We start from the raw sequence: 24,809 nt of genomic DNA on the forward strand, positions 1-24,809 counted from the left end.
TCCCTCTCGATGTATCGTACATTTTATCAATCATTTCTCACCAGGAGAACCTGATCTACAACATTTTGGCCTCAAATCAATCACTCAGCACCCCACCTGCACCAGACATGGACATGGATGTGGCGCGCCTTCGCGACGCGCGCGACGCCGGGGCGCGGGTCGTCGTCGTCTTCGTCGTCGTCGTTCGACGTTGCTGGCCTCGTTAGCTCCCTTCCTCCTTTCCTCCTTTCTCCTCTGCTCAACGCCGGTACACTCACCACGGACGCGGCGCTCGAATGGTGCGATGCCGCGGGTTTCGGCACCCACACGCCCGGCCCATACGCCGCCGTTGCTGCTGCCGCGAGCTCGGGGGGCACGGCGTCGTGTCGGATCTGGATCTTTTCGGCAGGGTACCCTCCCCCGACGCTGCTGCTGTCGAATTCGGACAAGAGCGCGCTCCGCGCCGCGGCGCTGGACGGGTAGACGTAGGCGGCCGAGGCGACGTCGTCGAGGTTGACGCCTGCGCCCGACGAGTGCCGCGACGCCGAGCGAACCATGCGCGATCCCCGCGCCGGTGCCGGGGTGGGCACGGCGGCGGGCGTACTACTCGAGTTCCTATAATCGGCGGCGGCGGCGGCGGCGCTGGCGGCCCTTGACGCCCGGCTCCTTGATTGCGCTTGTGCTTCTTGCTCGCGCGTGGGCGGATACCAGCTCGTGGCCCTGCTGCGCGCCGTCCCCGCACTTCCTGCTCCACCCGTACCAGTACCAGCACCACTGTGCGCCACGTCGGCGCCGCGGCGCAAGAACGCACGGGCCGACGCCATAATGGATGGGGCCGCCGACGATCCAACACGGCTGGCCGAGTCGTTTGGGGTCTTGACGCGACTAGTGTTCTAAAACATGCATGAGTTGTTACATCCACTTTAAGCGTTGGAAGAAGGAGGTGGCAGGGCGGGAAGGGTGCGAAGAACCCACAGGTTGTTGGAGGAACACCTGAGAGAAAAAGTGTCAGCTTGCCGGGGTAATAGTGAGCTTACTGGTCCGTCTCCCGTTTCGTGGTGCACGAGGTCGGCCTGGTCGAGGCGCTCGAGGCCCGAGAGACCGAGCCCATTCTGGTTGCCCGGGGGCTGGCTCAAGAACGGGCGTTCAGAGCCATAGTCCCTCCCGCTGTAATCTGACCGCGCCCTGCGGTGTCCAGGACCGGGTGCGCCGCTGCCTGCCAGCCGACCGGGAATGCTCAGGCCATGAGGAGGGTGTGCCGACCTCAGCGAGCCACTGTACTGCGGCTCGCCCTTTGGCGGTGGCATCGACTTTGCCACGCGAGGAATGTTGCCGTTGCTGTTGTTGAAAAACGCGTCAAACTGTTGGTTGGTGATTGGCGCAGCTGGCGTCGAGCGAACCATCGGCTGGCCCGGACGCGAGGGCGCTCGGCCGGGCTCTTGGATGCGCACCGAGGATGGAGGGCGAGTAATGGGCGCCTTGGCGGGCGGCTCAATGTTGGCAGCGTCAAGTGCTGACGCATTCTCCTCGGTAATGTCCTCCAGCGGATCGTCGCCAATGTCAGTCCCGTTGCGCAGGGCACCAGCCACAACGCGGTTGCGGGCGACAGATCGGGCGTTACTGGTGGCAGATGTGCTGGGAGTTAGCTCTGTGGTACAGACGAATCAACTCACTCCTGGGAACTGGGCTCGGCAGTCCCTGGGCGACTAGGTGTAAAGGCCGGGTAACCATTCTCGTACGCCTCGGCGCGCGGGATACCAAGAATAGGGTGTTCGGACATGGTTGCGAGAGGACCCCTCTCGTGTGGGGTAGGCGGGGCCGGCATGGTCGGCGGCATGGGCTGGCTCACGACACGGCGGTGGCCCGGGTGTGTGGACGGGCCTCGCGAAGGAACCGAGTGCTGCGCCGCCGACGCCTGTGATCCCGGAGGGCGGTGGAGGACAGACGGCGTCTTGGGTGGCGGTAATGGTTTCTCGTCCACGGGTGTGGGCGGAGCGTCCTCGACGTAAGCCGGGACAGCAATCCTCGCAGACCGCGCGGACGGTGCGGCAGACGATGGGCGAGTGGTGCCAGCCTGAGGCATCAAGGTGAAGTTGGGGAGATCGGGTGCAGGCGCCACGCGCAGCGACGACGGTTGGGTACCGGTGGCGGAGATGGGACGCGACGGCGCCACTGACGATGGAAGGGCGATCATTGCAGGTGCCAATGTACCGGCGTTGCTGCGCTGATATGGCACAGGGTGGGCTTGAGGCATGGCCACACTTGCGGAACTCGGTACCTGGGGAGCTGGGGAGATGGGACGCTGAGCGACAGCCACATAGACAACTTCCTTTGGCGCGGGAGGTGGCGGTGCGGGCGACACTGGACGGGGCACGACCTCCATGTAAACCACCTCCTTTGGGGCAGGTGTAGGCGGCGCTTCGCTGACGGGCCGGACAAACATGGCCTCGCGGTGTGACGGAGGTGCCGTCGGCGCAGGAGTGGTGCCACGCTGCGTCGATGGGACAGGAATGTACACGCGCTCGGGTGCCGGGGTGGTGGGCTGGGTCTGCTGTGGCTGCACAAGGATATACTCCTTCTCGGGCGGAGGAGGTGCCTCCTGCTGCACGAGGACAACTTCCCGAACTGGCGCAGGAGTCGCTGCGGCTGCAGATCGCTGCTGCGCATAGGTGTAGGCCTGTGATGTCGGGGCTGGTGTGGGGTACGGTTGCGTCGACGCTGGGGCTCCGGCTTGAAGATAGACGGCTGCTTGTTGCTGCTGCTGCTGCTGAGAAGCAGGCGCGTACGCAGCCTGTGACTCGGCATACGTGGTGGGCTGGTCACGGAACTGCGTCCAGTCGCCGGGGATGCTGCTCTGCTGTGCGGCAAGCTGCTGGCCCTGGGGGTACGCTGCAGCGGATTGCTCGGGAGGAACCTGTTGGTACAGGTACTTTTCCTGCTGGGCGGCCTCTGGCTGGTACTGCTGTTGCGCTGGCTGCGCGGCAGCATAGTACTCTTGAGCGGTCCCACCTTGGTACGGCTGAGCCTCCTGGTACTGGGCTGGCCGGTAGTCTGCCGGGTTGGGCAGCTGGGGATACACGTGAGTATCGCCCTGCGCCTGAACCTGTTGCTGGTACTGCTGTGCGAGCGATGGTTCCACGGCCGAGGAGGAAGGGAACGTCGTTTCCTGTGGCTGGTAGAAATCGGTCGTTGCGCCACTGGGAGCCTGTGGCTGGCGTGGCCGCTTACTCCTCTTGGAAGGTTTGGGGAAGTTTGTCTGTAAAGGGAACGCCCCGATCCAGCGCTCGGCCTCCTCAAATGCCTCTTGGCGACCTTTGTTGACACCGTTTTGCATGGCCTGCTGGACCTTGAGTTCGGACCGATAGTTGAGAAGACTGCAGGTTAGTTTTATGAACCGCGGTCACTTCACTCACGCGGCGCGGGTAGCCTCAAGGGCAGTGACCGTCTTCTTGTACTCGTCGGCATTGATCTTGTTCTGGTCCAAGGCGTTGCGGAGGCGGTCGGTGGCCATGTGCAGCTCGCTCTTGTAGGCGTCGGCCTTGGCCTGGTCCTGCTTGGCGCCACGCTCCAGCGACAGGTTGCGCAGACGCTCGCTGACGAGCTGGAGCTTGAGCGCCCTTACAGCCTCGTCCTTGAACTCCATGCTCTTTATCGCTGCGCCGAGCTTGCGCTCGCCGTCCAGCTCGGAGACGCGCAGGCTCTCGATACGCTCGGCGAGCGCCAGATGGTCGACCTGGTGGCCTTCCCTCATGGCGCTCATGCTCCGTGGCAGCGGGTCCTTCCTGCTCTTGTTAGCCGGGGGGGGGGGGGGGGGATCTAAACAAGGTGTGGGATACGTACATTCGGGCTTCGTACGCAACCATGCTCGCGGGCATGGTGGACATCTGGTCTTCGGGGAGGTAGGCTCCAGACGGCGACCGCAGGCTGACGCCGTCTGAGCCGCGGAGAGTCGATGCTGCACGCTTGCTGCTCTGGGGCACACCCAGTCCTGCCTGAGGAGCTGGAGCTGGGGTCTGCTGGCGATACTGATGCTCGAGAAGCGGAACTCTTGAAGCATACGAATGCGGCGGAGCCTCGCTCGCAACCCGCGACTCGGAGACCTGCGACGCGGCGACGGTGACGGCTTCCCTCACTTGACTCGTCAGAGACATGGCCGACCTCGGTGCCCGTGATTCCGGCGCAGGTGCTTGTGAGGGAATGTACGAGGCGGTCCGCTGCGGGGAGTGTGCCACCACTCGTGACGGGGCTTGCGAAGCTGGTGCTGCCGAGGCGGGTGCTGGCGCCGCCGAGACGCGTGACGCTGGGGCACGAGAGACCGACGTCGGGGGAGCCTGTGAAACGCGCGACGCGGCACGAGACGCCCCCGCCACCGCAGGTGTGTGGGAGGCTCCTATCAACGACTTTGCGCGCTGCTCTGCACGCTGTTCTGCCATCTGTGCGCCGACCGTCTTGAGCTGCTGTGGCGGGGCGGCCGGCGGCGACCGTTCCGAGGGCACCTCGCTGGGCTTGGCCGACCTGGCGGCACTATGGGTGGACCGGGCCCGGGGCGGTGATGTGGTGGTCATGCTGGACCTCGCCTTGGTCGAGCCCACCTTGGATGCGGACCTGGACCCCACGTTGGATATCTTGGTTGACTCGGCCACCTGGCGCGCCCACGACGCCGGTGTCAGGTCGGCCGGCTCGCCGACTGCCTGCCGAGCGGAGCGAATGTTCCTCGCGATCACTGACGCCGGCAGGCTCTCTGAGGCAGGACTGTCAAACGGGTCCTCGTCGTACACCGGCTGCACAGTGGCGGACCTCTGGGCGCTCCTCGGCACAGACGTCGCTGATGGGACTGGGAGGCTGCCGTCCTTTGAGTTTGTGTTCTCCTCGGACGGCCCCATGATGGTCACGGAGGGGGCGATTGTCGGGGGCCGCATTGTGTCAAGCCTCCTGGGCGGCTGGACGTATCGAGGCTCGGACTGGTCGTCGTCGTCTGGCGACCGCCGGCGGTTAAAGTTGACCTGGCTGATGGAGTCGTCGGGGATGAGCGTGTACGATTCCGACGGCCTGCGACGGTGGTCCCGCTTCTTCTGCTTGGTCGACTCTGGCGACCGTGGTTGCGAGTGCTGGCTGTGGCTCGAGCGACCGCCGGCGACGGTGGGTGGTTGCGGATCGGGTGTGGGCACGCCACTAACGAACGGTGGTTTGCGGAATGCCAGTGCGCTGGCTGGCGGGAATGGTCGTGGTGCACCTGCGAGGTTGCGCTGTTCGCGGCCAGAGATGTCGGGTCCAATGTCGCTGTATGACGAGCGGAAGATGTCCATCAACTTGGTCGTGAGGGCATTGACGCTGGAGACGAGGTGTCAGCGGGAGAAGGGAGAGGGTGGATGGATGGAGAGGGTGGATGGCAAGGTGGCGGAATTTGGGCAATGTGTACGTCAACACAACAAGAGAGCTGTGTCGTGGACAATGAGGGCCAAGGGGTGTGGGGAAGAGGGCATCCTTCTGTTCACCAGGGCGAGGGTGATACCTGGTACGCGCGATGCTTCGTTGCCACCTTTCTTTGATGTGCACGGTGCACGTGGGAGAGACTCACTCGATCTGGGCATTGTCGCGGGTGGATGGCAGGGCAGGACCGCCGCCGACGGAGAGGGGGAACTGGGCCGCCGAGGGGGGGCTGGCGACGGACTCTGTCTTTGCCCCGGGGGTGGACTGGCTGAGGAGTGGCCGCTTGGCTTGCTGTAGTGGGGTGTGGTAGTCTACGGACATGGCAGTGGTGGCATGGGTGGTGGGGTGGATGGAGGTGGATGGAGGTGGATGGATGGGGTCGATGAGTAGAGACAATGAGATATTGGGGGAAGGCGAGGATGACAGTGTGTGTTGTGTTGTGCTTCCCACAAGGGACACATACGTGAGCACGGGCCTCCTTTCGTCGTCGGAGGCGTTGTCGTCGTCCGCGGCGGCGGCGGCGGCGGACGCTCGGTGGCTGGCTGGAGCGTTATATTGCACGCGCACGGGCCGTCTCTCCCCCATACAGGGAAAACAGGCGCCCAGGCGCGTCACTCCAAAGTAGAAACAAAGGGACAGTGCTCCTTTTTGGGCCTGTCCATCCTGTGGCCTGTGTCTTTTCGTTTGCGTATTCACAACAATAACATCTCTCTCCACACACACCAACATACTGCTAACACTACTTACAGCTCGTCCCGCGCACCCGTCTGGTCCACGAGCTTGACACGTCCCTTGGTCCCCGCGGCAGTGTGCGCACGGAGGGCAGCGTTCAGCTCGCCGTTCTTGGACGCCGGTACAGGCCCATCCGGCGCGATCATGAGCGCGAGGAACTCGAGCGCCAGGTCGGCAGCCGCCATGGCCGTCAGCTCGGCGTTGGTGTCGTATGCAGGCGACACCTCGACAATGTCCGCGCCGACAATGTTCAGTCCCGCCAGGCCGCGGATGATGCGCTTGACCTCGCGCGTGCTCCAGCCCCCAGACTCGGGTGTGCCGGCTATAAAGGAGGAAGGGGGGGTCAGTTTGAGGGTGCCAGGCAAAAACAAGTCGCGGTGTGACTCACTGGCAGGCGCCATGGACGGGTCGATGGTGTCAATGTCAAAGCTGAGGTAGCACGGCGTGTCGCCGATACGGCGCTTGATGGCCGCGGCGACGCCCTCGGGACCCATGTCGTCAATGTCGTCGGTCGAGAAGACCTGGAAGCCCACAGCCTCGTCGTGGAGGAGGTCGCTGAACGACTGGGCAGGGTGTCAGCGAAACGAGGTCCCAGAGGTCCACTGGGAAAACTCACAGACAGGCGGGTGCGGATACCGGCGTGGGCCGATGTCCGGTTGTTGATGTATCCCAGCTCGTGGGCCTTCCAGAAGAACGTGCCGTGGGTCTGGCATGTTAGATAAGACCGACCATGTACACTGCTTCTATCCAAACTCACCACCTTGTGCTGCTCGGTGTGGGCGCCGCCGAGCTCGTTTCCGTTCCAAGTGTCCAGGTGCGCGTCAAAGTGCAGCACCGAGATGGGGCCATACACACTATGCAGCGCGCCCAGGATGGGGAGCACGATGGTGTGGTCGCCGCCCAGCGTGAGGATACGCGGGTGCTCCTCGCCGTCCTTGGCCAGCCCCGAGGTGTACTTTGTCTTCTTGGACGTGGTCGGGCGGTTGATGAGCGTCTGGTACGCCACCTGCATCTCGTCAATGGCGAGTGCGTTGTCGTACGGCGACACGGGCACGTCGTTGCAGTCAATCTGGAGGTCAGCTGAGGGACAGGTTGTACAACTCACAATGTCCAGCTCCGAGTCCTGGCCAATGCTGAAGCCCCATGGGTAGAGGAACGACCTCGCGGGGCCAACACGGCGCGAGCCCGTACGGATCGCGTGCGGGCCGAAGCGCGCTCCGGGGCGGTAGGAGACGGCCGTCTGGGCATTAGCGGGGTGCACTCCGTCCAGCTGTCGCATGGGTTTGCAGCAGGCTCATACACTCGCTCTACTCACGTCAAACGGCATGCCGAGAACAGCGATATCAAAGCCCCTGCCAGGCTCCTCGAGGCAGACCGCGTGCGGCAGGCGCGCAAACCCGGCAACACCAGAGAACGGGAGGTCGGGCGTACCGCCATACTTTTCCTCTGCGAGCGCGTCAGACAGATGGTCCTCTCGAGATAACAACAGTATCACTCACGCCAGAGCTCCTGCTTGGCAGTCACAGATGCCGCAAGGGCGAGAACAGATACGGCCAGTGCTGAGCGCATCGTGTGGGAGATTGGGTGAGGTAGACGGGTAGGGAAGAGGGGGAAGAGTGGGATCGCAGGATGCGATTGCGGCCAGAGCTGATTACTTATAGCAGAGGGTAAAAAGGCGAGCGGCGAGCGAGTCGGCGTTGCTCTGCCGGATCAACTCGAGCGAGCGAAAGCCATCCGCATATCCGCTGCCCACATGCGAGAGCACCAGTAGGCCAGTAGCATGCCGAGAGACCCCGAGACGTGAATAGGCAGATACCCCGTGGGGACCGGCATCTCCGCTGTGCAAGCGCGCAAGTGCGCGCCAGGACACAAGCGCGCTCATACGCGCCGCCGAGCCGATAAGCGCCGCGCAAAGTCACATGTTCCCCGGCCCAGAACGGCCAGAACGTTGTTCTGCGCGCTTAACGTCGGCGTCGGTGTGTCGCCGCTCCAGTTATATGCTCAGCCTGGCGCGCAGATCTCGGGGTTGGGGGGCCTGCGAAACGCAAAACCCTCACATCATCCCTTTGCCGTCGGCTACCAGTGGTCCCAGCGCGGTTGTGTCTATACGGGTCAGACTATTCGCGGACGACGCCGAGGGGCGACGGCGGCACGGCGGCGACCATTCACGGTCCCCACAGGTATCTGTCGGGGCGCGTGCGGGGTGGATCCCGGAGCCGCGCAGGATGGTGTGCGGGGAGGAGAGGTGTGTGTGCCGGAGTACCGGCGGACTGGGATGATAGCGCCGGCGCACGACATAAATAACATGTGCTGTGTCGGCCGTGGAGGTCCTCTTTTTTCCTTATCACTCACTCCCTCACCACTCATGACCGACACAGAAAAGCACCTGGAAGGCGGCCACGGGTCCGCGAGCGTCTCGACTCTGCCGGCGGGGACGGACCTCAAGCGGCGCGAGAGCCATGCGCACGAGTACGGCACCGAGGTGGAGATGGAGCGCAACTTCTCGTTTCTGTCGTGTCTCGGTCTGGCATTCGCCATGCTCAACTCGTGGAACGCAATGACCGCGTCGTTGCAGCTCACACTGCCGTCTGGCGGGCCCGTGGCCGTGGTGTGGGGCCTGCTGGTCGCTGCGTTCGGTACCATGATGAACTGTATATCATTGTAAGCGGGGTCCACGGAATGGACGAGGTGCTGACGCCCAGTGCCGAGGTGTGTAACGCGTTCCCGATGTCTGGCGGTCAATACGACTGGACCTGTGAGCAGCTGAGTAGAGTTGGACGCTTCAACTGACGTGCAGACATCATTGTGCCCGCGCCCTTCCGTGGCAGCCTCTCCTTCTTCGTTGGCTGGATGGCCACCGCCGGGTGGATCTCGCTGGCCGCCACCGCATCTCAGCTGGGCGCCAACTACGTTGCAGGGTAAGGCCAACTCTCACAGTGTATAGACTCCCCCAGCTAACCTGTCCCCAGCATTATTGCGCTGTGGCACCCATCGTTTGAGATCCAGACGTGGCAGTTCTTCCTCCTCTACGTGGCGTTTACGCTCTCGTCGTTCCTCCTCAACGCGTTTGCCGTCCGTCTCCTGCCGCTCGTGGACCGCATCGCGGGCCTGTGGGGGTTTATCGGCTTTGTGACCGTCGCCATCACGCTGCTGGCTTGTTCGAGCGGCGACTTCAACTCGGGCGAAGAGGTGTTTACGACGTTTACCAACGAGACGGGTTGGCCCGACGGCATGGCGTTCATGCTGGGCCTGCTGCAGAGCTTCTTCGGGTTGACGGGGTTCGAGGCCGTGAGCCACATGATTGAGGAGATGCCGCAGCCGTCCAAGAACGCGCCAAAGGTTATGTAAGTGGGAAGGGTGTGGTGGCTGGGGGTGCAGTGCTGACTCTTTTCTCCACAGGATGACGTCCGTCCTGCTCGGATCGTCGACGGCCTGGATCTTCCTCGTCATCTACCTGTTTGTCGCGCAGGACCTCGAGTCTGTCATGACCGCGACCACCGGCCCCGTTCTGGCAGTGTACCACCAGGCCACGTCCTCGCGCACGGCTGTGAGTCGCCCCCCCCAAGATTATCCCCCTCCCCCCACTGACCCCCAGGCCACGTGCTTGGTCATGTTCAACCTCGGCTCGATGCTCTTTGCCGGCCAGGGCCTGACGACCATTGCCTCGCGCATGGTGTGGTCATTTGCGCGTGACCGCGGCATGGGCCCCGCTTCCCCGTGGCTCGGCGCCGTCCACCCGACATTCAAGAGCCCCCTGTGGGCCGTCGTCTTTGTGGCCTTTTGGATCCTGGCGTTTGGGTGTATCTCGCTGGGCTCGTCCGTCGCGCTCAACGCCATCGTGTCGGCGTCTGTCGTCCTCTTGCAGATCTCGTACATTGTGCCCAGTGAGTGGTGTGGGTGCTTCCGTTTCTGCACACTACTGGCAAAAACTAAACTGACGACCAAAGTGGCATTCCTCATCGTCCGCGGTGGAGACATTTACGAGGGCTACGAGCAGAGCTGGAGCCTGGGCCGGTGGCGCCGTGAGTCCAGCAGACAGCCAGCTCACTCGTGTATGTACTTGCAACTAACAGGAACACCCAGGCCCCATCAACATCATCGCCATGGCCTTCCTCCTCGTCACGACCGTGTGCTTCATCTTCCCGCCGTTCATCCCCGTAGCGGGCTCGACGATGAACTATGTCATTGTCGTGATCGGCATCGTCGCCGTGCTGTGCGGCGCGACGTGGGTCATCGACGGGCGCAAGCGGTTCCACGGACCGGGCGACTTGGAAGAGCGTCTTGCCGTGGCGCGCAGCGCGTCGTAGCTGTAGGTCGTGGGCAGTAGCGGCCTCCGTTAGTGGTTGTGTGTGACTTTTGTTATGGTATTTGTTCTCATGTGGCAGAGAGGGGGACCTGAGCAACCCGATTGGCCTAGCACGGTGTCCCGCATCTCGCAGCACTCCGTACTCGTCCAACACCACCTTGCCTACCTCCTACAGGTGTCTATAAGCCATTCTCCGATTATGACGGTTTTCCTCCAATTGTTCAGCTCCAGTATATAACCACGCTGGCGCAGTTTTTTCCATCCCACTATCTCCAAACGGGGATATCGTCTAGTGGTAAGACACAGACTTCGCAACATCTGTTGAGACCTGTCTGTAACCGGCGTTCGATTCGCCGTATCTCCAACTTTTTGGGAGGTCTCTCTTTCCACACTGCGTACTCACGAACGGCATGCATGAGAGAGGTGCGAGCGTGTGGGTGGCTAAGCGATTTTGCGGCAGTGGCCGCAGTTTCCGGAGGTGGGGGTGAGCGGGAGCAAATGCACGTGGCACACCCCGGGACCGTGCCTCGCGATAAGCGCCGGACCCGCACGGATCCGACAAACCGCAAACCCGTTAACGAGCGAGAGGGCCCATGTGGTGCCATCCCATCGGCGTCGACAAGAACGACATTGCATCTCTCCCCCGACTCGACGTTGCTCTGTACACACCAACGTGCCAGCTGACTCAATCGAGCGGTCAGAGAAACTTAATATCTTCGCCGCATTCCCCTCCCCGCTGTTCTAATCCACTTTTACCGTATTGGCATCGCACACGCCATGCCCAAGCCCGCCTTTGACTCGCCAGAGTACCAGCATGCGCTGGCCACCTGTGTCCGGTGGGACCCGGAGAGGGAGGAGCCGTACCTCCAGCTGCCCAGTTTTCCCGACCTGCGGCTGACGCCGTTCCGCGCCGGTATCGAGGACGAGTATGTGAGTGGGGAGGAGGAGGGAAGGAGCGAAAGAGATCCCGAGCTGGGCAGTTGGGCCCGTCTGTGTTGACCGAGCTGACCTACCCAGGTGACGCTGTTCAACCACAAGTCCATCGGACAACGGCTATACACCCTCCCCTGGCCGTGAGTGTGCGCGGTTATTGGCCAGCAGCAGCGCTGACGACGGTAGGATGGACCGGACCTATGTCGACGAGTGGGTCGCGGGCACACAGCCGCTCATGAGGGCCAGCGTCGCGCAGCTCGTGGACGCGCTCGCGGCGCCGCTGCCAGACACGGCCTCGGCCGCCGCGACCACGCCGCTCGCCGCGCGCGCCGACGCGCACATCGCCTCGTTCCCATTCAAGACGCTCCGGTCCGTATCGACCGGCAAGGTCGTGGGCGACTACCACATGGCGCCCATGACCGAGAGCCAGGGCGTGCACCCGGACATGCCCGACAAGCGCGCCAGCGACATCACGCCCGCCGACATGCTCGCGCTCGCCCCCGAGGCGCAGGTGTGGCAGATGGGGTACGTGCTCGACCCGGCGTACAGCGGGCGCGGGATCACCACCGAGGCCGTCGCGTGCGTGCTCGCCGGCTGGGTGGTCCCCTGGATGAAGGTGGGCAAAATGTGCGCGTGGATAGAGTACAACAACCCGGCGTCGGCGGCCATCCTCATGCGCAACGGGTTCGAGTTTGTGGCCGACGAGCCGGCCGTCGAGAAGACGGGCCGGTGGCGGTTCTCGGGCTTTTATGCGCGCACGCTGCGCGCCGACGCGCGCGACGGCGTGCCGCGTGCCAGTGCGGACTGGCGCGCCAAGCGCGAAGAAGCTGTCAAGGTCGCCGCGGTGGGCCTGGCCGAGATGGAGAAGGAGGGCAAGTCGCGGCCGATATAGTGGGCTGCGGGGATGTCATGGTGCTGTTTCGTAATGGTAATATATGCGACGTGCTTGTGCGTGTCACTTTGCTGTGACTTTGTTTGGAGCCTGCTGTCAGAGACCCACAGGCTGGCAGTGATGACGCCGAGGGGGGCACGGCCACGACCGCAGGGCCACACAGGTACACAGGATGCTGCCAGGATGCCAGGATGCCAGGACATGCCAAGGACACCACCGCTCCTGATCCATCATCCCACGTTTTTGCTCGTTTTGACGCATGACGCGTGACCGCTCGGGTCCTCGCGAATTTCCAAAAAATCATCAAAAATGTAGTCAAATCACACGCCCACAGGATACACACACACACGACGCGCGACGGACGACGCCGGCGCGGCGGTCCGCGAATTGCCGGGGTACATGGCCCGGAAGATGCGGTGGTGGCCCGTCTGGCGAACATTGCTCTCATTGTCCTTGTTTGTGGTAGAAGGCTGCGCTGATCGCGCTGAGACGTTCTGGCAGCTGTGCACGTCGTGCTGTTCTGTTCCGATGGAATACATATGCAAGTAAAGTCTATATTAACATGATTCCCGGCGCCTTAGCGCTGGGCAGATTGAATGGGGGTGGGGATGGGGATGGGTGGTTGGGGAGAGCTGTATGGGGGTGGGGGTATGGAATGAGGGTACTGATGCTGCTACTACTACTATACTACTCTTGTGTCTGTGCGCCTCTGTGCTGCCTGTGTTCTTCTAAGCCCACCGGCCAAGCAGGGCCATGATGCCGGCGCCGAGGCTCATGCACGTGAACACGTACGCGAGCTTCTTGTTGCTGCTCTTCATCATGCGCGGGTTGAGCAGGATCTCGTGGGCGAGCAGCTCGACGAGGCCCGTGTACAGCAGGATGCCGGCCGACGTCGCGTCCAGGATACCCGTGACGATCATGGCTGCCTGGCCGTTGCCGTTGTAGCTCGAGCGGATTCCCAGGCCGACAGCGACGCCGATGGGCGTGCAGATGGCGTACAGGACCGCGGCGGCGTAGCGCGCGTACCACATGCGGTCGGGCAGCTGGAGGCCCGCGAGACGCGAGCCGAGACCGAGGCCCTCGAACATTTCTGCAAAGGGTGTCAGCGTACGTCCCATAAAAATGACGGCGGGTTCCGTTGCTTTCTACTCACGGTGGAAGATGATGACAATGAACAGGATGATAAATTCGTCACTGACGGCGAGGGTCAGGCCGATGATGATCGAGTGGAGGATGACGCCAAACTCGAGCACGCCGACGGCGACGAGCTGCGCGGCCGTCTCGGCCTCGGACGGGCCCTGGCCCAGCGAGCTCGAGTCGGACAGCGACTCGGGGTCCTTGTCGCGCTTCTCGTGCTTGTGGCCGTGGCCGTGGCCATGTCCGTGTCCGTGTCCGTGGCTGTGCCCGTGACCGTTGGCCTTGGCCTGGGCCTGGACGTGGGCGTGCGGGGTGTGCGCGTGCGAGTGGGACAACGTGTGCGAGAGCGGGTTGGCAGGGAGGTGGATGTGGTGGTCGACGCCGTCGTTTGCCGTCGCGGCCGGGATGCCCGATGGGTGGACGTGACCGGGGTGTTCGGGCGCCGACGTGTCAATGTCGAGCGGCGGGTCGTGGTTGTGCGAGTGGGCGTGCGCGTCCGTCTCGTCGCCGGCGTGCGACGAGTACTCGACACCCAGGCGCATCAGCTTTTGCGTGCCCGTGCGGTACGCGGCGACCTCGGCGAAGAACATGAAGAAGACGGCAATCATGGCGATCGCAGGCGCCCAGCTGTATTCTGTCCATGTCCCCGAGAGGCATTCCGACCCCAGCTCCTCGAACGCAGGGGCCAGCAGGTGGATGAACGCCGTGGCGATGATGACGCCCGAGCCAAAGTATTTTGCAAAACTGATGCGTCAGCAAAGGTGTTTTTGATGGAAACACAAAAAGGTGGGTTGTGTCATATGATGACTGTGGCACATGTGTTTCGCCCGGAGGGGACGGCCAATTATCACACACCCGTCACGACATCCATCACGACCGCCGCCCACTGTGACTCACTCAAACGCTGCGCGGGGCACAATGTTGCTCTGGCGCAGGACGATGGGCAGGAGCGTTCCAATCACCGAGGTGACCAGGATGATGAAGATTGCGCCGATACGCAGGCCAAAGTGGTTCTCGGAGAAGGACGCCGCGCAGGGGTTGTCGTCTGCGGCCACGGTCTCGTCGAACACTTTGACGGAATGCAATGGGGATGTCATGGTGAGGGGGAGGGGGACGGGGGATGGGGGAGGGGAGGGGGAGGGGGAGGGGGGAAGGGGGGAGTTGGCGGGTTGTGGATAAGGCGCTGCCTCTATCGGTTGTGGCCGTGGCTGGGGGGATGAGGCTGTGGTCAAATATGGGAAGAGAGATCTCGCCCGGGGGGATTGATATATACGCCGTGCCCGCGAAAAGCGTCGAGTAGCGTGGTTGGGGCGAAGGGCAGTAGTGGATGGATGTGAGGTAGTAAATGTGGATGTGGATGTGTTGGATGTGAGGGGGGTTGTTCACTGCATATGAGAGACAGACGAGAGAGAAGGGGAGAGGACCGACTTGTGGGTGGTCACTCTGTCCGTCCAAAGGGGAATTGGAAAACGAGGACCCGACCGGTTCGTTCTGGGGTGCCTGGGGGAGTGTGATGTATGCGCGCATGCGGCAGCGACTCGGATAACCAAGAAACACAGAGAGCACGCAACAACATGCCAAAAAATAACACGAATATCAACTGATAGTGTGTCAGACAGTCATGCATGCAAATGACCTTGGCACACTGCACACACACTCTTGCACTGGGAATGAATGTGCTGTGGATGCATGCATGCTCGCTCAGATGACGGTATCGAACAAGAGTACAAGAACCCACTTCTCGACCTACCCACCTGCGCGCCAAGCCATCGACCCCCCTATACCCCTGATGGTCTGTGCCACGAAATGTTGCAAGGAAGCACACCCAAGCCATGCAGCCATGCAAGCCATGCCAACAGCCAGAGAGCCAGAGAGCAACGTGCGGTGTTGGTCCCAATTGATGCGTGCGCCAGAGACGTCAATGGCGGACAGTCTCGAATCGCTCGCTCGCTCGCTGGCAGAGAGGATTTTTGCAACGGGGGTGTGTCCTGACGGACAGTGTGTTCCTGTGTCTGCCAGGTGATTCCCCTGAATCCCAACAACCACCACACAACCCCGTCCGTCCACCGACCCCACCCACTGCCTCCTCCACCGTCTTCTTGCCACTATCTCTGCTCCCTGTAGGGACACACGCCGAACGAGGGCTTGGAGTTGGGGGTGCAACGGCGCAACATTGACATGACCCAGAGACAGAGAGACTATTTGTGGTACAGAGGGGAGAGGGGGCGGACGAGAAAGAAGGGGGGGAAGGAGGGGGGAAAGGGAGAGAGCGCATGCTTCGTTGATGGCAAAAGGGGAGTCACAGCAAAAACCAAGGGGAGATAAGCTGGGAAAACAGAGAAACGAAAAAAGGACAGGCAAGGGACACTAACTAGCGACACAGGATAAAAAAAGAAAGGTAAAGGTCGCAACTCCGGCCCGGCGCACGCGGTACCGTCCCTAGTCCTTGCCCATGGCCCAAAACACCGAACCGGACAGGTCCTCTTATAGCTGATAAAAACCCAGCGTGCGGGTGTGGTACACCTACACCTACACCCTGGGGTCTCAACGCTGGGAGAGCCTGTCCTCGAGCGAGCGCACACGGTCGCGCAGCTCGTCCACCTCGCGGCGGTCCGCGCCGGCCGAGCGGTCCACCTCGTACCGGACCATTTCCTTGAGCGAGTCGGCCGACTGCTGCAGCGTGCCGAGCAGCGAGCTTGCCTGGGCCGCTGTCGACTTGAACTCGTTGTTGGCCTGCATCTGGTTCTGGTACGCCTGTTCCGTCCGGTGGATCATGTCCTGCAGCTGGTACCGCAGTCCGTCGACAGACGACAGCATGTCGTACAGCTGGCTGAAGGGGGCCAGAAACTGCTCGCGCAGATGGTTGGGAGGCGAGGGACTGACAGAGTAGCCGTTGGCGCGGTGGCCGCTCACGCCGTTGGACGGGCGCGCAGACGATGGACCGGGACCAGGACCGGGCAGAGGCGGGCCAGGCGGTGGTGGGCCTGGCGGCGCGTGCGGTGACAGTGGGTACCGCGAGCTGCTGTGCTGCTGCTGCAGGCTGGGAACGGAAAAGTTGCGACGGTCGGCAGTCGTAGGCGGCAGAGCGGAGCGCGGACCAAGGTCGGGAGGGTAGCGAGGGTCACCCCGGGGGTCCTGCTGCTGCTGTTGCGACCGGCTGGCAGACTGGTTCGACGCCGAGCCCGACGCGCCGGAGCGGTGCTGCGCCTGCTGTTGCGCCTGGTAGTAGGGCTGTTGCTGCCTAGCAAAGGCACTCTCCTCGTGGTGGCGCCGGGAGTGGCTAAGGGGCGCAGTCCGCAGGTCGGCCAGGTGGTGGCCTCCGCCATGCCCGCCGTGGCCGTGGCTCGGGTAGTGCATCGGAGGAAGAATGTTGTGAGGCATCGCCGTCTGTGATCCAGAAGGAGGCTCACGCGGCGACTGCTGCTGTGATGCCAGACCTTGGTTGAGCGGCGCGCTCTTGGACCCGGGGACAACGTCCTTGTCGGTTGACGTCGTCACAATGCTCATGCGCTCGACCTTGTCGCGGATCTTCTCGCGACGCGCCCCGACACCGCGCTTCTCGGGGTCCTTGGGCGTCCATCCCTTAAAGGTCAACTCGCGCGGCGTGGTAGGCTGGCTAGCGGCCATCTCCTTTCGTCGCTGGGCAATGAGTGCCTGTTGCTGCTCCTTGATGCTAATCGTGTCGCGAACCTGGAGACAGTGTCAGCCATAGCTACCTTGTCCTCCACTCACTGTCTTGAGCTGCTCCTCGTCAATGGTCTTAAAGTCAAAGCCCATGACCACAGGCGACGGGATGGCGCGGTCGGCCGTGCCGTCCTCGCGGCGCGCCTCACGCGACGCTGCAAAGCCAATAGGCTTGATTGGCGGGAGCTGGGGAGGGCCCCTCTTGGATGGCGCGGTCTCGGACGACGGCGACGGGCCGCTAACAGGCTTGGACGGCGAGTCGTTGCCAGGACGGCCGCCGCCGGTGCGGCCTAACCTGCTTCGCTTTTCTGGGCGCAGGTCGTCCTCGATGCTGGATGGGCCGGTCAGGTGGTGGGTGGTTGGCAGCAGGGAATGTGGACGGCGGGGACATGTGGTCATGAGAAGCGAAGAGAAGAGGTCAGCAACATTGCGGCGGCGCAGGGGCTGGGGTTTGGGATTTGTGTTACACAAGAGGTGAAGAAGCATGACACCTGTGTCCTCCCAACACCATCAGGACAGAGGTCCAGGCCGGTCCTCGGTATGAGAACTGGCCATCCCCATCACCGGCGTGCTTGGGCAGCCTGTCCCCCCGGGGTGGTCTCTTTCTTACTCACGGTTCATCGCGTTCGCGTTCACGGCCCTTGCCCTTCCTGCGGTCGTCGCGGTCGTCGTCGCGCGGGCCCGACGCCGAGGGGGAGCGGCTACCGCCGGGCGGGGTAGCGTTAGGGGGAGGGTCGCGGAGGGAGGATGTGCTGTGGAGTGCCGAGGGGGAGATGATGGGAGAGCGCGCGCCGCGTGGAAACGTTGCCGACAGGGGTGGTGGTGACGGGATGCGACGCGAGTGTTTGGGCGAGATGGGCGAGTGCGGGGACCGGTCCGGGGTGGAGGACGATCGATGACGTGCGGGCACCGAGTGTTGCATGGTGTGTGATGGATGCGTGGGAGGGTGGATGGATGGAGGTGGAAAGAGGAGTGAGAGTGAGAGAGGGAGACACAGAGACAGGAGAGACCGAGTTGGGGGAGAGCGACGGCGCAAACGCAACGACGACGTTGTGAGACGGGCCCGGGACGGTCGCGCGTTACAGGCGGAGGGGGGTAGGTTGGGGAAGGGGGGCGGGAATGGCGCAGGCGGCGTCCGGTGGCGGCGTCCGGGGGGCGTGCACGGGTGGGTCCGAACAGGGCGGGGAGGCGGGATGCGAGGATGACGGCGAGGTGGGTGATGGGGTGGATGGATGGATGGATGGGGAGAGAGGGAGGGGAGTGGTGGGGCGGGGCGTGGAGAAAAGAGAAAAGAAGAAGAGGGAGAGAACAAAGTGTCAGTTGATGAGAGATGAGACACGCACGACGGCAAAACAGAAACAGACACGCAGGAGAGCCAAGAGGGATCACCACCACCGCCGCCGCCGCCGCCGCCAGCCAGCACGATACCCCCGCACCTGCCTGCACCTGCGCCACTGTACGGCGCCGGCCAAACCATGCAAACCATCGTGTCCAGCCCACGCGGCGCTACTGGCACTGGGCTCAATGGCCCAAAAATGGCCAAATGGCCCATGGCCCATGGGTCTTGGCCCCGCCCCTCCCGGTGCGTTTGTTTGGGTAGGCGGGTGGACTTTAGCGCCGGGGGCATGGGGGTGTGGTGGTCTCGGCGGCACGGCGTACAGACCGTGTTCCAGATGTGTGCAGCCCGCAGAGCGGTAGAGCACGGCCGCACTTGGGCGCGCGAAAATGGCTTCTACGCGGCGTCCTGGCCGCCGCCTTTTGCGTCCAAAGGGACCACACGGGTGCCTATGGCTCACATGCTGTCTGGCTGGCTGGCTGGCTGGCTCTCTCGCTCTCTCGCTCTCTCGCTGCGTCCTCTTTCGGTCAGATGCTGCTTGACTCACGGATGCATGGCTGATGCATAGTCGAAGCGGTTGCGGACGGGGCTCATCGCGGTCATTGTCGTCCGGCGGGGAAGAGAAGAAGACGCGAGGGCGGGGGAGGGGGGGGATCCGAGAGAGCTGCAGGGGCGGGGGGCAGTGATTGCTATAGCAGGTGGTCTCGAGAGAGTTTGCGGCTCTGGGGACACGAGAGAGGAGAGGAAGACGATTGATCCAGAGGCCAGACGGGGGGGTCCTGTAACCGTGCGCGCGTGGATGGTGGAGACTTTGGAGAATGCGACAGACGGGGCAATGGATATGAGGCGTCTGTGTGGGCGTTTATGCGCGCGCGCGAGCGGGCGTGGTGTCTGGCAGGCTGGAACAGACGGGGGAGGAAGGCGGCTGCGCAGGCGTGCGGGGAGCGCTGTGGAGGAGGGGTACGTGGATGTACGGTGTCGCTGGGAGGGAACGAGGGAGCGGGGGGGAGTGTCGAGGTTGAGAGTGCACGGGCACTGTTGGTCGTGCGAGTTGGAGGGAAGGGGAGGGGAGAGGAAGAAAGGGGGTGGGTGCTTGCTGTGGAATGGAGAGAGAGAGAGAGAGGGAAGAAGAAAGAGAAAGAGAGAGAGATGCGGCGAATGTGTACGGGGGACTGTGTATGTTGTGTCTGATGGGATCGTTGTTATCGACGGGATATGCACACGAGGGAGGGCCAGAACAACCTGATCGAGTCCTCCTTGTGTGTATGTCTTGCTGCTCCGTTCCAAACGCTGGAGGATGGGCGAGGATGGGAGGATGGGAATGTGTTGTGTGCTGAATGCAAACACAGACCACACGACACGCTAGAAAAACGAGTCGCTGGTGTCGAGCTGCCCGTATCCTCTGTTCAGGGAGGGAGACACTGGCGATCAAGTACCAGGGGGGCACGGGAGGGGGGGCTGGTGACGTGGAATGGCCAGCAACAAAGGGTGCCAGCAGCAACGACGACGACGGAAAAGGGCGAGTTGATGTAGAGGGAAGATGAGTATGGGTGTGGAAGGAAGCAAGGACTGTGGAATTCGGTTGTTGCACACAGGTCACACGTCTCTCCATCACACACACCACATGCTGTCTCACCATGCCACCGACGTCTCATCCGTCTGCTCTCGTTCGCGCGCCGGCCTTGGTCCTCTCTGCCCGCCTGCCCGCTGCCCCGCTAGCAGAGAGCGACTGTCCTGAGTCACCAGGTGCGCGCGGAGCAATTACGCTACGGCATTGCCGCCCTTTCTTTTCTCTCCCCAGCCAGCCAGCCAGCGTCGGGTGTACGTACTATTCGCACGGCAAACTCCACCCACCCACCCAACCCACTCTCTCATGGCCGCTGAAACGCACTGGGCCTGGCCCTTCACAAGTCCCACCACACCCTGTGGCCTGTGGGGGGTCAAGAAGGAAAAACTCGTCTCCCACCGTCCAGGCCGTCCGTTCCGACACTGTGTATTGAAAAATATGGGCACACACTCATATCACACCTCACAAGTCATTCCAGAGGTGCACGCCGCCGGCGCCGGCGCATACAGGGGACAGCTGCGGGCTGCATCCCCAACCAAACTGCCCATTGCTCGTCTCCTTTTGCTGTGGGCCCCTCCAGGCCTCCAGGCGCGTGTTGTAATTCTCCCGGCGCCACACACTGTACCCCACTCTCCCGTTCTCCCCGATGCCGTCTCGTCAGATGAGACATGACGAGACACGTGAAAGGGTTGCCAGTGGAACGGCGGCGCCGTCTGGGCCTCGAGCCCATATGACCCATATGTCCCAGTGCTGGTGTCAGTGCCATGTCCCACCGTGGACGTGCGGATCTACGGCAGTTGGGCGTGTGTCTTGTGCTCTGACGCTCTGACGCGATCTGACGGTCTGACCGTTTTTCCTTTTCCATTCGATCTCGCCTTTTACCGGGCTTCTAGGAGTTCTAGCCCCCCCCCCCCCCCCCCCCTGCCCGGATATACTCTTATACTCTTATGTGGTCCCTCGCGATCGACGAGCCCCCCATTCACAATGACGAACATGGGCGGTGTCCGTCCCCAATATTCGCAGTCGCGCATGCTACGCGTCGTCGCCCGTCGCCCGTCGTCACGTCGCGTAAGCACGCTGGCCCAGTCCAGCAACGGCTGCCTGTCTACCCATCGCAGCGCGACAGAGGTACAGAGGCCGTTCCTGCGCCGAGGTACCGTGCTCTCGATCAGGCGAGGGCGGAGAGTATGACGGTACATAATGAACCTTGAGTCTGCTTTCTGCCCCCCCCTATCAACTTTGTGCGTCTTTATGGCATTGTTGTTGACACTTTGGACTAGGAACAGAACAACCAGGCAGGGAAATAGGACACACCTGTTGCTCGGTTGCTCGGTTGCGTTGGTTTATTTGTTAGGTGCGTGACGCGCACACATTGAATTCCCACCAGAGTCTTGCTCAAGCGCTGGAAACAGGTATAACATATATCCTGTAAAGCTAAAATAAAATAAAATAGATGTACATAAACTATATAGTGTAGACTCTGTGTCTACGCCCCGCCACCGACTTGTGCACTCTAATTAAAACGCGGGGAGCACACTACGGTTCAACTTATGCGCGGCCCGTGTCGGCGGCCTTGGGCTCGGCCTCGACGTCGGCGACCTTGTCCTCGCGGTCGTAGCGCAACCCGTTGTTGTCCGTGGCGGCACCTGCCTCCTGGGCCTTTGCGTGCTCGGCATCGAGGACGGCCTCCTTTTCGTCGCGCTCGCGCTTGCGCTCGAGCTCCTCGGCCTTGGTGGGCATCTTGGAGTTTTTGATGAGCAGCGCGGCGGCGATGCCGCAGACGGCGAACGGGAGGCCGATAATGTACACGAGACGCAGGGTCTGGGTGTACGCCACGAGCGTCTGGGTGCGGTATTCCTCGGGGATCATGGAGTAGACGGCTCCCGCGTCGTTGACCACCTCCATGACCTGCGCCTCGGACAGCTGCGGGACATACTTGTGCAAGTTGACCTGGATCATGTTCTCAAACACGCTGCCGGCAAGCGAGATGCCGATGATGCGGCCTGCAAAGCCCGTAAACGTGCCGATGCCGACGCCGGCCGAGATGAACTGGGGCTCCTTCTTGAGCTCAAACTGGATCGCGAGCATGCAGTTCTGCAGGGACATGCCGACACCGATACCGATGAGGACCTGGAAGCCGTACAGGTTGGCAATGGGCGTGCCGTACTTGATGGTGTAGAGGAGGCCCGAGCCGAGGGCGAGGAAACAGGGGCCCGCGACAATGACCCACTTGTACCTGCCCAGCTTGGGGATGATGCGCGCACTGGCAATGAGCGCGACCACCTGGCTCATGATGAGCGGGAGGAGGCGCACACCGGCCGCCGTCGCCGAGAAGCGGTACACGGCCTGCAGCGCCACGGACAGGTAGTAGACGTCGATCATCATGACGCCGAACAGGAACGCGAGGCAGACGGCCGCGCCGAAAATGGTGCGGCGCGCGAACAGGCGGAGCTTGAACATGGCGCGCTCGGGACCGACAAACATCTCCCAAGCGAAGAAGATGGGCGGCAGGACACCGACCATGACGAGGCACGCAATCACCGACCCCGAGTTCCACGCATGGTCAACGCCGCCCCATTGCAGCGCGAGGATAAAGCACACGGCCCACGCCATGGCAATCGCAGCGCCCACCCAGTCGCACCGGATGAACTGGTGGAGCATGTACTTGCTGTAGCCCTGGTAGTTGCGCCTACGGCCCATGGGCGGGAGCGAGGGCTGGAACACGCCCAGCGAAACGAGCGCAATGCCGCCGAGGGGGAGGTTGATGTAGCTGGAGGGGGGGAGGGTGTGTCAGCGATCGTGACGGCGGTGTGCACAGACGACTCCCGGCTGAAACTCACAAGCACCACCTCCACGAGACGTGGTCGGAAAAAGCACCGCCCACGAGGGGACCGACGACCGAGGCGATGGCAAACACCACGCCAAAGAGAGCGAGGTACTGCGCGCGGTTGTGAAGCGACGTAAGCTCGGCAATGACCACCATGCCGCCTGAGAAGCTGGAGAGAAAAAAGTCAGCTGGAGGTCTTCAGACCGTAGTGGAGCCACAGCCTCCGCCACACTCACATTCCAGCAGCGCCAGCACCAGCAACCGCACGGCCAAAGATCAGGGCGACCATGTTGGGCGCGACGCCGCACAGGAGCGATCCGACCTCGAAGATGAACACTGCGAACATGATGACATGCTTGGACGGGAAGATTTCGAGGCACTGGGCGTAGATGAGGTTGAGCGCGAAGAGCGGGAGGCTATTCATGTGTTTTTGAATTAGGAGGTTTTGTTGTTGTGGTTGTTGACGATTAGGGGGGATTTTCAGGAACGGAACGGGCCATTTAGGAATTTAGGAATGTAGGGGAATTTAGGGACATTAAGGATAATAAGGACAGTGTCAGCGCCAAAAAAAGAAAAAGACCCAACACCGACGATGCAAAAGTCGCCGCTCGCTCGGTCGACTCGGAACCCGTGCTCGACTCACAAAAAGCCAGAGGCCAGCCAGGGCAGCTGGGACAGCGCGTTGAACTGGATGGTGATCTTGGGGATGGCGGTGGCGACGATGAGCTGGTCGAGGGCGAAGAGGAAGACGCACATGAGGAGCGACAGGAAGATGGCCCAGAAGCGCCATTTGGGCATCTTGGGGGGCTCGGGGGCGCCACCCGACTTGCTGCCGTCGCTCGAGTGGACCGAGGGCGTGTCGTTGATGGACGCGGGGTTGCTGGACGCAGCGCTGGGCTGGTTGACGCCTGCGGTGGAGCTCGTCTCGGCAGCGAGGGCCGGGACGGCGGGGGGTGTCTCTCCGGTGGCCATGGTGAGACGCGGTGGTGGTGGTGGTGAAAGGGGAGTGTGGTGGTTGGTGTCTCTTGTCGCGCAGTTGTCTGGCGTAATAAAGATGGTTTGCATTCCTCAAAAGGGGCCAAGACCGACGGGCTTATATTGTGTGAGATCTGGAAGCTCCCTGTGGGGTCGTGGCTCGGCGACCTATGCGCAACAACCTCGGCATGCAAAGAATTCCATCGCTCGCTCGCTCGCTTCCGGACTGTGTGCTGTGTGAGGTGTTGGGGACCACATGTAGCGTCCCGACGCGTGTTGGCCCGGCACGGCTGCGCAGCAACCTCGCCGCCGATCCGCCGAGAGCCAAAACGGCGCGCGCACAGCAGCCAGAGTCGCGCCCGGTCACCGATGCGACTCGACAAAGGTTGACGGTGCGTGTCTGTCGCTTGACTCGGGTAGTGGCCTAGTGGACAGCACACGGTGGCGACAGACGCGACAGGCGCTGGACACTGCCGTACAGTGCTCGGCAGCAGCGATCCCTGACGGATACCGGCGCCGAGGCCTTTGGAGGGACGGACAGGAATAAGCATTAGATCGCTTTATTAGAAACGGCCTCACGGGTTGCTAATCTCTGTATGTCGTGCGGGGCAACGAGAAGGAGCACAAGTCTATTCTCACTCGTGGCCGACGGTCTTGGCCGGCTGGCCCCTTCTTCTCGTCCCCCCCGGCGACCGGACCCCCCACGAGCGCACGAGATGCTCTCGGCATGTGCTCTGCAGGTCTCCCAAACAAACCCTCTCTGCTGCATCCAAGGGTTCGGGCTGCACGTCGGCATCCGATCCCCGAGGCCACAAACGTGAATATATGTCGTGCCTGGGAACATAATACACGGAGATAAAGGAGATCTCCGCCAACCCACCCATCTCAGTCACGTGATCTGTTTCCTCCTGGTGACATCATCGTCACCTCAATGGCTGTCGGGGACGAGCGCGTTTTCTGGCAGGCCCATTGTTGTTGCCGTCTGCTGCTCACACGGTCACACACTCCACC

The 24,809-nt window shown here is 62.4% G+C and overlaps 7 protein-coding genes across 7 annotated transcripts; 2 read left to right on the forward strand and 5 right to left on the reverse strand.

Annotated features, from left to right (window-relative positions):
* Positions 1 to 30: 30 nt before the first annotated feature.
* Positions 31 to 5,730, reverse strand: EHS24_002453 (uncharacterized protein; the record flags this gene model as incomplete). The annotated part of the gene is made up of 8 exons (XM_028618193.1): positions 31 to 36; positions 258 to 872; positions 955 to 972; positions 1,017 to 1,614; positions 1,653 to 3,353; positions 3,393 to 3,761; positions 3,820 to 5,310; positions 5,558 to 5,730. The coding sequence occupies 8 exons, from the start codon at positions 5,728 to 5,730 to the stop codon at positions 31 to 33; spliced, it is 4,971 nt and encodes a 1,656-aa protein (XP_028473149.1).
* Positions 5,731 to 6,152: 422 nt separating this feature from the next.
* Positions 6,153 to 7,710, reverse strand: EHS24_002454 (uncharacterized protein; the record flags this gene model as incomplete). The annotated part of the gene is made up of 5 exons (XM_028618194.1): positions 6,153 to 6,704; positions 6,758 to 6,847; positions 6,899 to 7,411; positions 7,457 to 7,587; positions 7,641 to 7,710. The coding sequence occupies 5 exons, from the start codon at positions 7,708 to 7,710 to the stop codon at positions 6,153 to 6,155; spliced, it is 1,356 nt and encodes a 451-aa protein (XP_028473150.1).
* A 796-nt stretch (positions 7,711 to 8,506) lies between these two features.
* On the forward strand, positions 8,507 to 10,448 carry EHS24_002455 (uncharacterized protein; the record flags this gene model as incomplete). Its single annotated transcript, XM_028618195.1, has 8 exons — positions 8,507 to 8,802; positions 8,844 to 8,896; positions 8,939 to 9,059; positions 9,111 to 9,485; positions 9,541 to 9,688; positions 9,737 to 10,025; positions 10,089 to 10,163; positions 10,225 to 10,448. The coding sequence occupies 8 exons, from the start codon at positions 8,507 to 8,509 to the stop codon at positions 10,446 to 10,448; spliced, it is 1,581 nt and encodes a 526-aa protein (XP_028473151.1).
* A 776-nt stretch (positions 10,449 to 11,224) lies between these two features.
* EHS24_002456 (uncharacterized protein) lies at positions 11,225 to 12,272 on the forward strand (the record flags this gene model as incomplete). Its single annotated transcript, XM_028618196.1, has 3 exons — positions 11,225 to 11,377; positions 11,465 to 11,520; positions 11,567 to 12,272. The coding sequence occupies 3 exons, from the start codon at positions 11,225 to 11,227 to the stop codon at positions 12,270 to 12,272; spliced, it is 915 nt and encodes a 304-aa protein (XP_028473152.1).
* A 728-nt stretch (positions 12,273 to 13,000) lies between these two features.
* Positions 13,001 to 14,506, reverse strand: ZRT1_1 (high-affinity Zn(2+) transporter zrt1; the record flags this gene model as incomplete). Its single annotated transcript, XM_028618197.1, has 3 exons — positions 13,001 to 13,362; positions 13,426 to 14,153; positions 14,307 to 14,506. 3 exons carry the CDS (start codon positions 14,504 to 14,506, stop codon positions 13,001 to 13,003), a joined length of 1,290 nt encoding a protein of 429 aa, XP_028473153.1.
* Positions 14,507 to 15,953: 1,447 nt separating this feature from the next.
* Positions 15,954 to 18,015, reverse strand: EHS24_002458 (uncharacterized protein; the record flags this gene model as incomplete). The annotated part of the gene is made up of 3 exons (XM_028618198.1): positions 15,954 to 17,099; positions 17,142 to 17,424; positions 17,708 to 18,015. The coding sequence occupies 3 exons, from the start codon at positions 18,013 to 18,015 to the stop codon at positions 15,954 to 15,956; spliced, it is 1,737 nt and encodes a 578-aa protein (XP_028473154.1).
* A 3,529-nt stretch (positions 18,016 to 21,544) lies between these two features.
* Positions 21,545 to 23,795, reverse strand: EHS24_002459 (uncharacterized protein; the record flags this gene model as incomplete). Its single annotated transcript, XM_028618199.1, has 4 exons — positions 21,545 to 22,766; positions 22,837 to 22,992; positions 23,060 to 23,239; positions 23,467 to 23,795. The coding sequence occupies 4 exons, from the start codon at positions 23,793 to 23,795 to the stop codon at positions 21,545 to 21,547; spliced, it is 1,887 nt and encodes a 628-aa protein (XP_028473155.1).
* Positions 23,796 to 24,809: the final 1,014 nt, after the last annotated feature.

The sequence above is a fragment of the Apiotrichum porosum genome (assembly GCF_003942205.1).
Source record: "Apiotrichum porosum strain DSM 27194 chromosome Unknown scaffold_13, whole genome shotgun sequence".
In the NCBI taxonomy this organism is placed as follows: Eukaryota; Fungi; Basidiomycota; class Tremellomycetes; order Trichosporonales; family Trichosporonaceae; genus Apiotrichum; species Apiotrichum porosum.